Source organism: Acanthochromis polyacanthus, chromosome 15 (assembly GCF_021347895.1).
Source record: "Acanthochromis polyacanthus isolate Apoly-LR-REF ecotype Palm Island chromosome 15, KAUST_Apoly_ChrSc, whole genome shotgun sequence".
NCBI classification, from domain to species: Eukaryota; Metazoa; Chordata; class Actinopteri; family Pomacentridae; genus Acanthochromis; species Acanthochromis polyacanthus.
In genome coordinates this window covers 17,938,981-17,955,960 of record NC_067127.1, presented here as the reverse complement: position 1 = coordinate 17,955,960, position 16,980 = coordinate 17,938,981, and the positions used below count along the sequence as shown (strand labels likewise).

At 40.8% G+C, this 16,980-nt stretch overlaps 1 protein-coding gene across 5 annotated transcripts in view; it reads right to left on the bottom strand.

Moving 5' to 3' along the window:
* Positions 1–13,638: 13,638 nt before the first annotated feature.
* Positions 13,639–16,980, bottom strand: part of fgfr2 (fibroblast growth factor receptor 2) — a 40,624-nt gene continuing 37,282 nt past the window's right edge. For all 5 annotated transcript variants that reach the window (XM_022204438.2, XM_022204434.2, XM_022204436.2 and 2 more), the window contains 2 exons: positions 16,783–16,888; positions 13,639–15,336 (listed from right to left, as the gene is read on the bottom strand). In XM_022204438.2, the coding sequence (XP_022060130.1) occupies positions 15,172–15,336; positions 16,783–16,888 (271 nt within the window). In that variant the 3' untranslated portion in view covers positions 13,639–15,171. The remainder of the gene's footprint in view (positions 15,337–16,782; positions 16,889–16,980) is intronic.

The following is a 16,980-nucleotide window of genomic DNA, read 5'->3' as shown; positions in this document are numbered from 1 at the left end:
TAGTATAGCATGTTGCTCTAAAAACGTCATATTATAGCATGTTGCTGTAAAAACGTCATACTATAGCATGTTGCTCTTAAAACGTCATATTATAGCATGTTGCTGTAAAAACGTCATAGTATAGCATGTCGTTCCAAAAACGTCATAGTATAGCATGTTGCTCTAAAAACGTCATATTATAGCATGTCGTTCTAAAAACGTCATATTATAGCATGTCGTTCTAAAAACATCATAGTATAGCATGTCGCTCTAAAAACGTCATATTATAGCATGTTGCTGTAAAAACATCATAGTATAGCATGTCACTCTAAAGACGTCATATTATAGCATGTCGCTCTATCAAAGTCATAGTATAGAATGTTGCTCTAAAAACATCATATTATGGCATGTCACTGTAAAAACATCATATTATGGCATGTCGCTGTAAAAACGTCATATTATAGCATGTCGCTGTAAAAACGTCATATTATAGCATGTCGCTGTAAAAATGTCATATTATAGCATGTTGCTCTAAAAATGTCATATTATAGCATGTCGCTCTGAAAATGTCATATTATAGCATGTCGCTCTAAAACCGTCATATTATAGCATGTCACTCTAGAAACATTTTATAGCATGTCGCTCTAAAAATGTCATAGTATAGCACGTCGCTGTAAAAATGTCATATTATAGCATGTCACTCTAAAAATATCATAGTTGGCTTTGGTCCAAAAAATGTTGTAATGTCCCGGCTGTCTGAACTAGGTGAGGGGTAACACAAAAACAGTCCAAACGCTGGTTTCCAGAGGGTTAGATGAGTATTTATTTGAAAGAGTAAGTTTACAACAACACAACATGTGAGGGGGTTAAAAGCAAATAGGTGTTCGTAAAATAAAAATAAACAGAACAAAAAGTGAACTTCACGTTGACATTGATGTGCATTTTAACCAGGAACAAAGTGAAAGATAATCAAGATGAAATAAAAACTCTTCCTGTTCACCTCTTAAAATCCAAAAACACACTGCAGTAGCACCCTAAACTAAAACTACCAATGGGTTCCCTGTTTTCCTTTCTGAACAATTCAAAGGTCTCTCTCTATCTCCCCACACATCCACCAACCACTGGAACACATCTCCAAAGTTCTGCTGAAGCTCAGCTTCCCCTCAGAAGAAGTGCCACCAGATGAAGAAGCCTTTTGAGAGTCAGCTGGCATCATGATTGGACGGTACTTTGGTCTGTTCCAATCCAGCTTCAGCTCCAGAGATGGCAGGTGGGACAAGTCATAATCCAAATCAGTACAAAGCCCTAAAACACACCAAAAAACTGCAAGCCAACACTTAAGGAACAAACTAAAGCAACAGAACCAAACCCGGTTCAATGAAGAGAAGCAGAGGAAATGTTTGACTGCAGACATAAAGCAGGAAGACACTGAGCTGCTCAGGTCTTCCTGATAACACCAAGCAGCCGCCTGGACAGCCAACAGGAACACAGCTTACTGGAAGTCCAGAGGGCTGGCTTAGTGAAGGAAATTGAAAGTTGAAGCAGAAAGTTAACAAAGAAAGTTGAAAACCACCTTCTGATACCTGAAATCTCTGAGTTTTCACACAAAGAACGCCTGAAAATGTCAAACTGGTTTCATAGTAGAACCATCATTGTAAAAACGTCATAGTATGGTGCATTGCTCAAAAAACATTACGAGCCGGCTGTCTAGTGTCGCCGAGGAGCAACACAAAAACAGGACAAACGCTGGTTTCCAGAAGGTTAAGCAGATATTTATTTGAAAGAGTAAGTTTACAACAACACAACATGTGAGCAGAAAAATCACAAATTCTGTCTTTAGTTCAGCTGAACATATTAGTTTTTGTCTTTTTTATTGACCAAACTTTTCAGGAAGTAGATAAAGAATAATTAAAGTTCTCATGTAGAAGTCCAGGGTTGCACAGTGACGTAGTGGTTAGCACTTTCACCTTGCAGCAAGAAGATCCCCGGTTCAAATCCCGGCCTGGACCTGGGATCTTTCTGCATGGAGTTTGCATGTTCCTGTGCATGCATGGGTTTTCTCCGGGCACTCCGGCTTCCTCCCACAGTCCAAAAATATGCTGAGGTTAATTGGTTACTCTACATTGCCCGTAGGTGTGATTGTTTGTCTGTATATGTAGCCCTGAGATAGACTGGCGACCTGTCCAGGGTGTCCCCTGCCTTCGCCCGAGTCAGCTGAGATAGACTCCAGCACCCCCCGCGACCCCAGTGAGGATAAAGCGGTGTATAGAGGATGGATGGAAGGAAAAACGCCTCGTATTTCAATTTTAATGTTTGTATTTTAAAACGAAAATCAAATAACCACTCATTTTTGTTTTTCAATACCTGTTTCAGAACGGAAAATCCAATTGCCAAAATATGCACGGACCGAGAAGAGAGCCTCAAAACCACAACAGAGACTCTCACACTAAACTGAAATGATACTGTTGCACATAAGTTAAGTGCAACACACATAAAATATTTAGATTTTAAATTCTGCGTTTTACTTTTTTAATGCAGCATGGGAGGTCACACTGTCTATTTATAAGCAGTGGGAGAACCACCAGTTTCAACAGGCAGAACTCACATGTGCTAAACAGGCTGAATATAGAACACAACAGCTTGGATTACAAAACACATAGGGAGTGTCACTTCAGTTTGTTCTGAGGACATCATGATTGCACTATGTATTTATAAAGCAAATAGTCTTGTATTAAAGATTACACTTAATAAATGTTGTGTAAATAAAATGTCAAGTTTGTCAAATGTTTGCTACTTCTTTGTTTGATTGTTAAATTTCTGGCAGTGAAAGACTTTCAGTGCTGCTAAAAATTTCTGTCTGGAAACTAAAATACCACTGTATTCATAAAAAAAAGTATAAATTTTAACATTAAATAAAAACAATTAAAATAACATTGTCAAAAATACAGCCAGGTTTTATAGAATATGAGATAACATTTTGATAACAGCTTGCTAGCAGTAGTGCTGCTATCCCCGTTAGTCACATACAGTCACTATTTACAATAAAAATGCTTGGTAGCGTAAATAAGGACCAATCTTACTTTCCAGCTTCATTTTCTTTTCCAGACATGTTTGTCTAAACCTGTCTCAGGAACAGACTGTATGTTTCTTGTCCTGTCAGATTTCTTTACAGCACATTTAGGTTTCAGCAATGACCTCAAGTCATTGAAGTAACTGTTGTCATTATTATTTGTTGGAGAGGTGGTAAAACCTCAGACAATAGCACCCAAGCTGAATTGTGCTTCAATAAGGATTTGTGAACCTCTTAAGAATGAGAAACAGATTTATGCTGGACGTCATGATCATTTCCACTATGTTTGCTGGAAGGTTTGTGACTCCAAAGCCTCAGAGCGGAGAGGATGACTTTGTTTTTGATTTATTGATCAATTATTGGATAAAGTCTACCAATGGAACTTGCTTGTTTTTTTGTTTTGCAACAAATTCTCTGAAGTGGTCTCTGCAGGGCTTCAGCCTTTGCTCTTTTGTTTGTTTTCTCTCTCTTTCGATTAGGGAGGCCTTGAGGATTCGACATAATGGCCTCGCTCAGAGGAATGGGATGAAACAGGGCCCACTCCAGGAGATGGGAGAACTAGAAACGGGGCTTAGCGAAGTTTTTGCGTGACAGAGGTTCATATAAAAAGATTTTGTTCCATAATTTGCTTGGCTTGGGCCAATTCCAGAAGGGCTGAGGAATTTTATTCTCTTGCAAGAGTTGGGGGATGGGGTAGTACAGAAACCCGCCCCTCTAAAAACGCCCGACACAATATGGTTCACATTTTTCTCCCTCATACTAAATGTACCATGAATTGTCTTGCTTTTCAGCTGAAGGGGAAAACTTTGATTTCATCTCATGTGTAGCAGTGTGGCTGAAATACAGCAGTGACTTCTACAGTACATGCACACAACAGACCAAATCTGAGCCTATATGAGTCTTGACTGCCAACCACACAGACCGTGTCGATCGTGCACTCAGCAATTCTCACTCCTTTGCCAGACCTACTTTTCCTACATTATATAGGTCTGGATCCAAAATGTAAACAAACCTCACGAAAGAATGTAGAGTCAGGAGTTCTCCTGTCTGACGCATTTTACTGAACATATTCGCAGCAACACATAGTGGACCGATCCTTCCCTCTTGCCACTGCTGACAGACTTCTTTAAACATAATAAATTACTTTTGATGACAGTGGCTTATCTTACACCCTTTCTTTCCTTTTGATCTTTCTTTTCAACGTTTGTGAAGGTATTCTACCTGACCAACGCGAGCAATTGAAACACCATTATCATCACTGTAATCATTCAGTGCTGTTCTCAATGCGCCAAATCACATTCAAGGATTTGATCTAGAAGTCTGTGCCAAGTGGTTCTGTCAGGTACTCTGCAGCTCAGTGTGAGGCCACTTTCTCCTGCTGTCACAGGGGAATGATCTTCAGAGTAAAAGCTCTGGAGCTAAAGAATTTCAGCGAAGCACCAATGGTTTATTTTTGCTGCCCTCTGCGGTGTGTCTCAGCCTGGTCGAAACAGCTCAGCTCCAGCCTGGCTCTGTGCAGCTCACGGAGCAGTTCAGGAAGGGCCCGTCACTCCAGATGGTAGTTCAGTCCCTGCCAGCGAGAGGGTCTGAAGGCCTGGCTGCTGGCCTACAACCACAACCTCTGACAGGCAAAAGCCTCGGGCCCTTCCTAACCAGCACAAAGCACCTTTTCAGGGGCTTTCTCTCTCCTTTTTCTCCCCCCCTCTTAGTGCTCAGCCAGGGTCTAGTCACCTCATGGAGCCTGGGAGGGAATGTATTCACAGCAAAAATGGGCTGAGGTTCAACTTTCAGATTCATATGTTCCCAACTGGAACAGATGCATAAGACCAGACATACACTAATCAGTTGTAGTAATATCTGAATAAACACGTGTTGAAGAGGCAGAAGCAGAACAGCAATGTATTATTGATGAGGATTATATTGATCTATGACTCAGTGAGACTTATTGTAGAGGCTTTAACGCACTCAGGAACCAAAACTACTTCTTGGAAAACGTGAGAAATGGACGAAATGTGTCGAGCCCAGAGGAGATGGATGCTAACCGGCAAGTGAACCCTCAACTCTCAGTGTTTCTGATTTGAAGCCGGCAGCGCACCTTGAACTGTTGGCCCTGCTGAGTGCATTTCAAAACTATCTCAATGGCAGCACAGTGCCTACGCCCATCATTGTCTCTGTATGAAAAAAGCAGCAATCCATAATGTTGCAACGCTTCACAATTGGCAGGTGGCAGTATAAACCGAAAAAAGCGCAGCAGAGCGGCAAGGAGCTGAACAACCAAAGGACTTTGAGGTAAGTGATTAAGTCAGGAGCTATAATTATCTCGTCTTGCCTGGGCAGGACAGAGTGGGCTCTTGTTGTTTCTGAGCAGACAGGCAGGTAGAAAGGCACATCACTCAGTGCACACTTTTATTTAATGACCGCCTTACTGTAAAGAACGAGAAGGAGAGAGAGACGTTTCTCTGTACCTGCCCCCAAACTTTCAGCAGCACACAATCACCCAAGGAACACAAGTCAGAGAGTCACACAGAGGGATGGAGTGGGAGGGATTTGCCAGGAAAAAAATAGTAAGGAAGGAGGGAAAGATGTAGGGAGATACAAACACAGGCAAGAAAAAGAACCAACAAAACCTTGAAAGTTTATCTGAAATTGACAAATTGAGTGGAGAAGGGGTGTGAAAGGAAATGAACAGGCATTCAGAGAAACAGTGGACTTGTTGTTAGCTGGAAAGAGTGTTGCAGGTGAAAAGGGGAGGAGGGTCTTGTGGTGATTTATTTCCACTGTGATTTATATCCCCTGTCGGTCACCATGGCATTGTCAGGGATATCATTTGTCATTTATTGTGAAAACAGTCCACCTGACAAAGGTAGGCGCCAGCATTTGCAGCTGAGTATGCGTGATTCCTGAACTCTGGTGGGAAATTTTATTCGGTACACAACACTACATCGACCTATTGCACATGGTATGTAACCAGGAAAATATCTGTCTTATTCACAGTGACTGCAAGTTAAATATTGAAGTTTTAATGCCTCGTCAGGAAGTAGCTTTGGCTCTGAATCATGCGTTTGACAATTCTCTTTTCTACTCTTACTTTTACAGACCAAAATAATCTAAACCTCCCTGTTCAATCAATCCCGACCTCCCTTCTTCCACTTCCTGCTCGTCCTCCCCCTCTTCTTCTTCCTCCTTGTGCTCCCCTTCCCCCAAAACCAATGAGTGTGTGGACTCCTGGGAGCCATAGCTCTGACAAACTGCCCTCCTGCACAGTTTCAATTAAACATCATTTATGGGCACTTCTTTTTTTTCTCTTTTACAACCTTTTTTTTATTGGCCCGGACCTGTGTTTACTCACGACAGTAACAGTGCTGGAGTGGTTAGCTGTCCTGGGTGTACGTTGCCATATATCTCCATCCAGTCTGTCTCCTGTCACGAAGGCCAGAGGAGGCAACAGACTCTTTGCTGTCTAGCAGGCACTAACAGCCACCTTTCTGTCCTCCTGTCAGTAATATACGGCGCTGTCAGCTCAGCTTGGCTTGTGTGAGGGAAGAACAGCAGTTTATCTCTGACCCTGGCCATGCATATTCCCTTGGACTTAGTTGTTTGCTATATGCTTCTGTCAGCAATAAATATGTGCTTACATGTTACTGTAACTCCCCACATGTATCCACTGGCTTGATCGGGTGTCTCTACACACATACAAATCAACAGATCACTATTCGAAAGGCATAACAAAATTTGCCATTTTAAATCAGAATTTTTGACAACAAAAACTGAATCCCTGTGATCAAGACTTTTGTTAATTTCACGTATCAAAATTAGTTTCTTAATCGCAACTTTTGTCTCAGCTTGAGACAACAGTTGCCTGCTGTGGTTTTCAAGGAGTTTTACTGAGTCAAACAAACTGGGATAAGTTTAAAATACTAAACAGTGATGTTTACCAGGCAGAAAGGATCAAAGAAGACAGAGTTGCATTGTAGGAAATGAGAGCTCGTGTTTGAGGTGTTTAAATGTCAGGATATTTCAAACTGCTGCATTTGGTTTGGCTTTCTCCTTCACTAACTTCATGTGCAACACTAATTTGTTTCTTATAAAACACAACTTTGCTTCAATCTCAAACTCGGTCATAAGCCCAAATAAATCTTTATAACATGAAGCATTTTGTTTGTGCACACAATAAAAACATAAATCGTCCATTTGGAAAACCCATTTTTGACACCTTGGCAGGACAGCATCAGCGTGCGTCAGGGTTTATGGCTTTTGATGTCACCAATGACATCATCACTGCAAGACAAGACACGGGGGAATATGTCTGACCGGTGGGGTTCGTGTTGTGATTGGCATCACTGGGCAGGGAACATTATGACTAAGCTCATTTATAGAACACACCCAGAGCTGTAAAACATACCAGTGTAACAAGCCTCACCACTCCAGTCCAACATTTTGCAATGTAAAGTTTTTTTTGCACAAATCAACACTAGTTCTATTTTCTGTTGTGTGCAATAATTAACCCTCTTACATCTGACCAAACATTATAAAACGGAGCACATAATTCCTCTGACTCTTGCTTAGTCGACAAACCAATCCGTTCCAAATCTCCTTAAAGATGTTAGTTCTTCGATTCTGGCAATTCCATCCCCATTATCTTCCTCTAAACAATTTAGTTTCAGCTCTTCTTTTTCCACTGATTGCACTCAGAGAGCTCTTACCTCAGACCTTAAGACACAGCAAAGTCAGCATATAAACGAACTAGAAGTGGAATCTGAATTGCAATTACTCAGAGACAATCGTGCCATTAGCAAATGTTTAGAAGATCCCATGGGGCAACAAACTACACACATCCTACATCCACACGCACACACGCAAACACACACTCGACTTGTTTATCCTTCCATGCAGAACTAGACACGGTGTCTTGCAAGCCCTTAATCAAACACAAGTCGTCCCCTCCCTCTCTTGAGTGCCGACCTAGCGATGAACCATTCATTATCTGCTACTCAATGCAAATGAATGTCTGAGGAGCACAGCCTTAACAGATTCATACCATGACCCTATTGGTCAAACAGTTTGTGAACTATCTGCTTCAGATGGGGGAAATCAAATAATAAGATTAACGCGGCGGTGGAAGAGCACAGATGTCTTCTAGGCAGAAATGAGATTTTGGCTGCCCTTGTAACAGCCTCAATTATTAGGCAAATCTGGCGAGGGGTGAGAGTGTAATGCTCAGGATTAAGCAGTGGGTACGGCGGTCACACGGCAGCTTTGTTAAACTTTAAGTCACCCTCTAGCTACACCCTCCAACCCCTCCTCCTCTGCTGGGGTTGGTGGGGGTCTTATCTCTGGTGGATGTGGGCTCCTCTGGCTTCATACAAAGCCTCATGTTGACATTCCAGAGGACCGAGCCTTGTGCAAACACACCAGGCCCCACCAGATGGCTAGGCAAGGGAGAGCAAGGCTTGGACGAAGGACACGGAGGAAAACGGGGAAGTACAGGACGAAAGAGCAGGATCAGAGTGAAAAACACTTTTGCCTCAAAAACATCAGGCAACACCGGCAATTCATCTGTCCGTCATGCTGCCAGATGGCCTCCAGTTCCATCCTATAACAAATGAGGTGTTCTGTCAAACTTTCCTTCGGCAAAAAGCTTTCATTTACCCCTCACTTACAATTCAATACTTTCACTCCTGAACATAACGTGGTCTTGTTGTGTCCTCCAGCTACTGCCCCGTCTCCCCAAAGTCATTCAAAGCTAATATTTGAGGGTCACTGGGTTAATCTTCAGGGCATTAGGCAACCAAAACCCCTAAAATGAAAAACTCATTTAGGGCTTTGACTTGTGGAGGGTCGTGTTTATCAGTGGAGGGCGAGAAAGTATCACTGCTCCATGAGCCTGTGGGGCATTTTTACTGGACAAGGAACCTCTGCAGCTAAAAAAGCAGATTAAATAATGGAGAAGATAAACAAAGTGCACCTCCTTATTCGCACAATACAGTATAATCACCTGTATAGGTATAAACTGAAATGTTTTAAGATTTAAATTCATGCTATAAGTCACAATAGCAGAGTTTCCTGCTTTAAAACTAGATATATTAGCTTTGAAAAATCTGCAAAATTACACCATTTATCAGATCCAGGGAGTGGACAAACAGAAAAAATCTTACGATTATCAACTTTTTGATGGTCCTTGAATGACTCACTTGTGATCTAAGCTTAACCCTTTAATACTGGGATATTTGATCAAAATTACTTTAATCTACTTAACAAAAAATGCACCAAACATTAACTGTTTGCACCAGATTCTATAACAAAAACTGAAAATTTTGCACTCCTCAGTGCATCAGAGAAGGCATTAGTGACTCACCTGCAACCAACAATCATAGCAATATTTCAGGTACCTTTTGAACTGAGTGGAACTGCAGGCTGTGTTTCTAGAAAACAGCAGACAAGTATGGAAACAAATTGAAAATGTAAATTTTTTTTGAAAGGAATTAAAATCATTTTCTTCCAAGTATTTGTAACATTTGGGGAACTTGGATAAAAGACATGTTGAACAAATAAATGCAGCTTCTCTTTTGTCTTGTTTTAAACGATTTATGGCATTATAACTTTGTCAGACTGCACAAAGCAAATTTTCCAGTTCTCTCTACTTCTAGCCATGGTTGTGCTGTTTTCATAGCAGTGCAGGACTTTAGAAAGCAGAGAAAAATGAGGCCACAGTAATTGAAAATGTGACAGGAGCAAAATAAATGTCCAGAAACTGCCAAGAGTTCAGAAAGTTCTGTTAGTTGTTAGTTGCCACAACACATTCACTGACTTGTGACTAAGGTCATAGTTGACCCAGTTACTTATCTAAACCATCTGATCCACATAACTATCAACATTAAGAAGAAATTTTATTCTATATCTTAACAGAATTTGTTCTATAAGCAGTCTGATAAGCAGTATGTATTTTTTCAATGCTGTGACATCTCAGAGGGTATTTTTGTCATGAAGGAACAATCTAATCCTCTATTTGGTCTCCATGGAGTTCACCCCTCCCTGCCTGTGTGTGCCATCAGCCTACAGCACAATAGGCAGTCATTCTGATAAAAGTCTGCGAAAGCCAATGTGGATATCCGGCTGCCTTTCTCTCTGCTCTCCCCTTTAATGAGGGTGTATGTTGCTGTGGTTTATCCTGCCACTCTTTCTTTCCAATCCCCCTCCAGTCCTCCATAGCTGCTTTCTTCCCTCTTATTCTATGGAAAAACAGGAATGCTTTCTGACTGATTTTTCCCTCCAAGCCCTTTTCAGGTTCCGGAGACATGAGGAGACACGTCCATTGGAGGAAGACTTGGAACGAATGTGTGTATGTTTATTCAGAACAAGTTAGAGCTTGATAATAGATGGGGTCCAGGTTGATGCTAAAGAACGCTCTTTTACTTAATATTTGTTACAGTTTATTCACCAGTTACTTCATAACATGCTTTTTTTTAGTCACACTAGCTGTTGTGATGGTGGTATCAGCTGGTCTGTCACGCTCATGTAACCCAGAGCGTGAACTCTGCTCACTTTGATGATGCACTGACTTTTCATCTAATGCCATGAGCAGGTCAAACTTTCTTATCCAGTGATCTCAACGTTGAGCCTATTAGATGGACTGCCAAAAACATTCATTCTCGATTCCCAAACAATGTGATCATGACTTTTCCACTTGATGTTTGTGGTTTGAACTGAGATGACTTGACAAATATCGAACAGATTGCCATAAAATTTGATATAGACATTCTTATTTCCCTGTAAAATGAACTGTAAAAACACTGGTGGTGCTTTAAGGGTAAATCTGCGATTCAAATCCAGTATATTTTTTCTTTAATTCAGTGAATATCTACTTATGGTCTGCTAGCTGGGAAAAAAATCACTTCATACACAGCTCTGGCACAACCATGGCTAGAAGTGGCAAACTGTATATTAAAAAGGTGAATGCAATCAACGTAGTGTCTTTGATTGGTTTGCGAACTACTAATTTCAAGCCACAAGTTTGAAATTTTTACTGTTGACTTTGTGTTTTTTTGAAACCGGACATGATGAGTTAAAGGTGGTATCTGACACTACACACACCTATACAGTTGTGACATGGCAATCACAATATAGCCTCAGATTAAAGTACACTCTGTTTTATCATCTGTTTTACTCTAAATGGTGCCTTCATTTACTAAATGAGAACCATGCTGTATTGAGAGAGACTTGAAACTATTGCTTGAGACTATAAACTCTTTAGGAAAATGTTTAATGAGCTAATAAATCAAGTGAGAAGTAATGCTATTTTCTTATTAAGTTCAAAAAAACAGATTTCTTTTTGCAACCAGAAGAGTCACCCAATGCTGGATGTCAGAAAGATTACAGGTTTAAGGCATCTCTGTATTGGCCTCACTTTTCAGACTAGATCCATCTTTTATTTACAATCTATGAGATGTACTTGACTTTTCCTCTAGTGCCACCAGTAAAATCTTCTTATCCAGTGATGTCAGCATCTATTATCTGGACTGCCAAAAACATTTAGTACAAAATGAACGATTCCCAAACAATGTGATCATCTGACCTTTCCTTTAGACATTTGAGGTTTGGACTGAGAGGTTTTGACAAATACTGGACAGATTGCGTGAAATTTGATATAAACATTCATGTTCTCCATAAAATGAATTATAAAAACTTTGGCAATGTCTTACGGACTCATCTAGGGATCAGATCAACATCTTAAAGACCTCCTCAGGTGAAAATCAAGTTTGTTAACATGTTTGTATGGTGTTTTTTTTTATGTTAAACAACAACTCATGAGTAAAACATCAAAAGCTCTCTGCCAAGGCTTCGCAGTTGTATCATTTCAGCCAGATAAGCCCCGATAAGTCCACAGCAGTCGATGTGTAAGCATTCACTTGTTGTCATAGTTACAGTGACGTCATGCTGCTGTCTCGCAATGACACAAAAATATTTAACAGATCCCTGAATCCTGACTATAAGCTGCATCACTACGAAAATCTAATCAGGTGCTCCTTGTGTCATTTCTGACATTCCCTGAAAGTTGCGTTCAAATCTGTTATTCTGTTTTTGAGTAATGTTATGCACAGACAGACAGACAAACATACGGCGATCGTCACGCAACTTGTAACGAAAGTCTCTAAAGCACAGACTCAGACATCCAAACATTAGGAGCCACTCTCGTCAGCTTGCTGGGTGAGGCTTTCTGTGTAACTACCCTACTTAAAAACTGGTTTTCAGCTCAACATGTGTGGCTGAATTACTCAAACATTACAACTTGCTATTGTGTAGCGCCGAGTAGTTGTATAGTGTTTGAGCAGAGTAATAGATGAGGTGATGAGTGAGTGGGGAGGGACTTCATAGAATCTAACAGAAGCAACAGTGCACTTACATTTAAGTCATTTCAAGGCAAGAAAGAATTATTTTCATGAAAAACTATGTAAATATGTAACATTGCTGAATGGAGATGAGTTTTTAGGGATGTATTCAATGGCCAGAGAGGGACTTGTGCAGAATGTTGTATGGAATGTTGTGGTTGTATACTGTACCTTTAGGATTATTCTTGTCACTCCTGTTTACTTTGTGTTTACTGCAAATTAACAAATGTTAATGTGTTTAACTTAGACGATGAATAGAGTAAACATTATGTGCTAAACACCAGCATATTAGCATTGTCCCAACCTTTGACAAAGCCTCACAGAGGCACATTAGTGGCTGCAATCTTGTAAATTCTGTGCATTTTATTGCATAAACCTGCACCACAGTGATGTTTATAAGAAATGTTTACGTGACTTACGTCAGTGCGGCTCCTCTTTCTAATGTCCTGATCTGCTGGGTGTGTTTATGATGCGTGACGCTGATAAGCAACCACTATTACTAAATACAAGCACATCCACAGCTGCCACTATCAATCACGCTTGCTAATAGATCCGCTTTGACGAACTTGCATCGAATCAGCTGACTCAACTATTCACTCAGTTGGATTAAATCTGTTCTGATAAGAAAAAAAAAAGGGAAATCAATCAGCTCATCAGAGCATCTTTTTGTAGGCCAGCAGAGACTCTTTGGCTTATCAAAGTCAGACAGATGGAGACGCAGAGCCGCACTATCACGACAATGACGAGTTCCCTATTCATTAACAAAATTGCTTTGACCACTGGCATAAATTCAGTGTCTAATTTGATCAGCTGTGTTTGTGCTGAGCATGGCAGCTTTGCATCTGTACAGCTGAAGGTGAGCCGTTATATAAAATTACACCACAAACTCATTTGAAATACAGAAAAGCAGCGTCTGCCTGCTAACAGAGCCTGTGCAGATTTGCCCAGTTATTTTTTTGGATTAATTGCAGATAAGGTGGAAAACCCCTCTCTTTTCAGAGCAAGCAAAGAATCAAAGCACACTAGTAATGACAGCCAAGACATCTCCACCCATATCAGATACAAAGGACAAGAGAAGAATGTGCAGATTAATGAGAACACGTTCTTCTTAGGAAACTAAAACAAAATCCGTAACAAAAAGCACAACTTCTCATTCGGTGCAGCTTCAAAGATTCAATAAAGTCAGAGATTAGGATAAGAATGTATTTTTTCATTATTTATTTCGCAAATGTGGCATGAACACTTGCAAAACAACATCTTAAAGTTGGTCCAGTAGAAAAAAAAAAACAAAAAAAAACACTTGAATGATTTAATACTTTGTTTTTCAGCTTTCGATTCTGTCAAGAAAATTTGGAGTCTATGTTTAGTCTAAATGAGGGAGTGGATTGCTAGTAGGCATTTCCAAATTCTTATTTCTCTCATATATATATATAAATATCCAGAAATCAGATCTCATTTCCTAAAGCAAAGCTAAGAAAGAGTAAAATGACTGGATAGAAATGGCATCAACATCTACATAAGAAAGGGATTAGCTGACTATAAAATGTACAGTTTTTTAAAATTTAACTTAATATTCACATTCATATATAAAACTTACAAAACCTGGATCTTTCAAACCCACTAAAAATAGTTCTTTTCTGTTACTGCTGAAAGATCATTTTAAATTACCATACATTTAATGGATTATTTATGTATTATCAGCATCATTAATGTCATCATTTCTGCCATATTGTTTTTATTCTTTTTGATTCATTTCAAAAAACGTAAGTCAATAAATTAACATGCTACCTCAGTCCCTGAAAGCCAATACTCAACTGTGTTACTGAGTGAGAGTAAGACAGGTTTTTTGTGTGTGTTAAAGTGTGTATCCATGTCTGCATGTGTGAGTGTGTGTGTGAAGAGAAATATAGGACACATAACCTGTTAGCGTACCTGCCTCAAACTCAAAGTAGGGTGGGGGGGATTGGGGTTATTTCCGAGTCCATACAAAAAATAATTCATTGTAAATATATAATATATTTTTATACATATTTGAATATATTTACAAATATACCCAGCACTATACATTATACTGTGTATTTTTTCTCCAGAATAATTGGGGAGTTTTATCAAGAGAACTGAAAAAGAAATGCATCAATATTACAAAATAAACCGGAGAGAGGTTTTAATATTTGCTCTCCTCCTATTCCTCTGTTTTGTTAGTCGAAGCTCTGTCTTTCAGTCCATTTCCTATTTGTCATCCTCTACTAGTCCCTTGTTTTGTTTTCAGTTCGCATCGGTCCATACATTCCTCCAGTTGCAAATAACAGTCTTGGAATGCCAGCCACTGGAATTGGATCACCACACAAGTAACGTCGTTGATTGCAAAAAACCTCCGGGTACAAACATGAGAGCCAAAACGAAAAATCTGTGTTTATATGAGATAGGAAGAGGAGGATCCCCAGGGAGCGGCAGTTCATTCAGTCAGTACAAAATAGCGTCTGCGGAGTCCCTGTCTTCTCCATTAAGACCTCATGTGAACGTGTTGTGTATGAAGTGTGAGTGCATGGCAGTGTCAGAGTGTGACAGCAGCGCTGCCACCATCCCAGAACCATCTGGGTCCATTAGTCCATCAGGAACCAGAGAGGGTGATGGGGGGGCAGGAGGTTGAGGGGATACTGGAGAGGGAGTCTGTGCTGTGTGATGAGGGGTAAGACGGGGGTGGGTCAAACTGGGGCAGAGAGTTTGGGTGAGGGCTCATGTTTTGACATTTCCGTTGATGTGCTGGTACTTGGGGAGGCAGGGCTCGTCCGGTAGAGGATCGTGGGAAAACACCGAGTCGTCACCGGAGGAGCAGGAGCTCCGAGTGTCGGGGAAGCTGGGGGAATACTGCTCTGTTGGGGCACACAAGTCCAGATACTCCTGTAGACACAGTGGAAAGAGAGGACTGGGTGAGATGTTTTACACTCAGACAAAAGGGAGGGATACTTCAAAGATGTGAGAGGCGAAAGACCTCGAACAAACAGAGGAACAAAAATTTAGTGCTAAAACCAACTCAACATGAACAGGGACTTTCCAGAGAAGGGTGAGAGAGGTGGAGGAGAAGAGTATCACCTTTATTATGATATTTATCTAAACCATACCAAATCACCCTGGGAGGATTTATGAAATGGTACTGAAAAAATAATCCTAAACTGGATACTGTGTGAAAATATTTGGAAGAATAATAGGTAATAAAATGAATGTTGGACTGCTGGCTGGTCCTGCAGAGCATGAAGATAGCAGGGTGGGAGTGGCTGCACTTTGAGTTCACTGTAGAGTGGTTTGGGTTGGATTTGGGGGAAAAGAGGATACATTTAGATGAGAGAACTGGGACAGAGATGTGTCACCCTGGCCTTTGCAGCACCCTCTCACATCAGACTCTCTTCAGTTCAAACAGATCTGGTGTCTCACACAGACATAAACACTATGCTGGAAAAAAATTAAGAAGCTGGCAGAAAACAGCCAACTTCCCCCCCGAAAAAAATGAAGATGAAGGAAAATGAAAACCTCAAGAAATTCTGTTATTAATTTCCAACTGAGTCCAGTGTGTGAAGCTGCTTTCATGTCGACTGAGGCGCCCTTTTTTCCTCCTCCTTGTCTTTCATGGCTGTTATTGGGACTAGTTGTGAGGAGGAAGAGTTCTTGGGGTTTTGCAGAAAATGAGCACTGGCTTCCATTTTCCCAGCTCAACACAAAAAGGCTCATATTACTAAAGATCTCCACATCTGCCAGTGGTTTTGGGTAGAGGGAAAGGAGGGGGGAGAAAAAAAGGCAAGAAAAGGGCGCTTTATTACATTTCAAAAGTTCAAACTCAAAGTTGTGCTTTTTTGGCTTAAATTCGTGAAGTTTCTGCTCCAGAGCAGACGAGTCTTGACAGCTTTCCATCGACGGCCTCTTTTCAGGTCGGCTCACGGATATCACACAAGACAGGAGGGGGAATGGAAAAAAACGCAGACCATTATAGGGACTGAGGCATGGATGTGATGATTGGGCAACTTCAGTAGGCCGTAGCGGCTAAATTGGGCCTGGATCAAATCATTCGGCCATTTTCTCGGTCACCATTTAGGCCTAGTGTCAGCAACGTGTCTGCTAATGCTCCAAAAGCTCCTACTCTGCTGAACCCCAAATGCACTGGCAGGAGCGTCATTTAGTTTGGATTGGGAAACATGTATATCCATCATGCAATTCACTTTTATTGTTAAGAAATGCTGGACTCCCGTTTGCCAGGAAAGTTTGTGCATGAATTCATGAATTCTGACCACCCTGAACGCAAGAACTCTAATGAGTAAGAATGTGTGTGAAGAAACGTGGAGAAGAGCGACTCACCTCGTTGGTGCTCAGGGTGAGGATGCGATCCAGATCCTCCACTAGCTGCTTGAAGGTGGGTCTCTGGGATGAGACGGCATGCCAGCAGTCTTTCATCATCATGTACCTGAGGAAAAGAAAATTACAACCAGTTTACTCAAGAGACAAGCGGATGAAGGATGTCCGAATTCATCAACCTCGTCTTCAGGTTTCAGACTT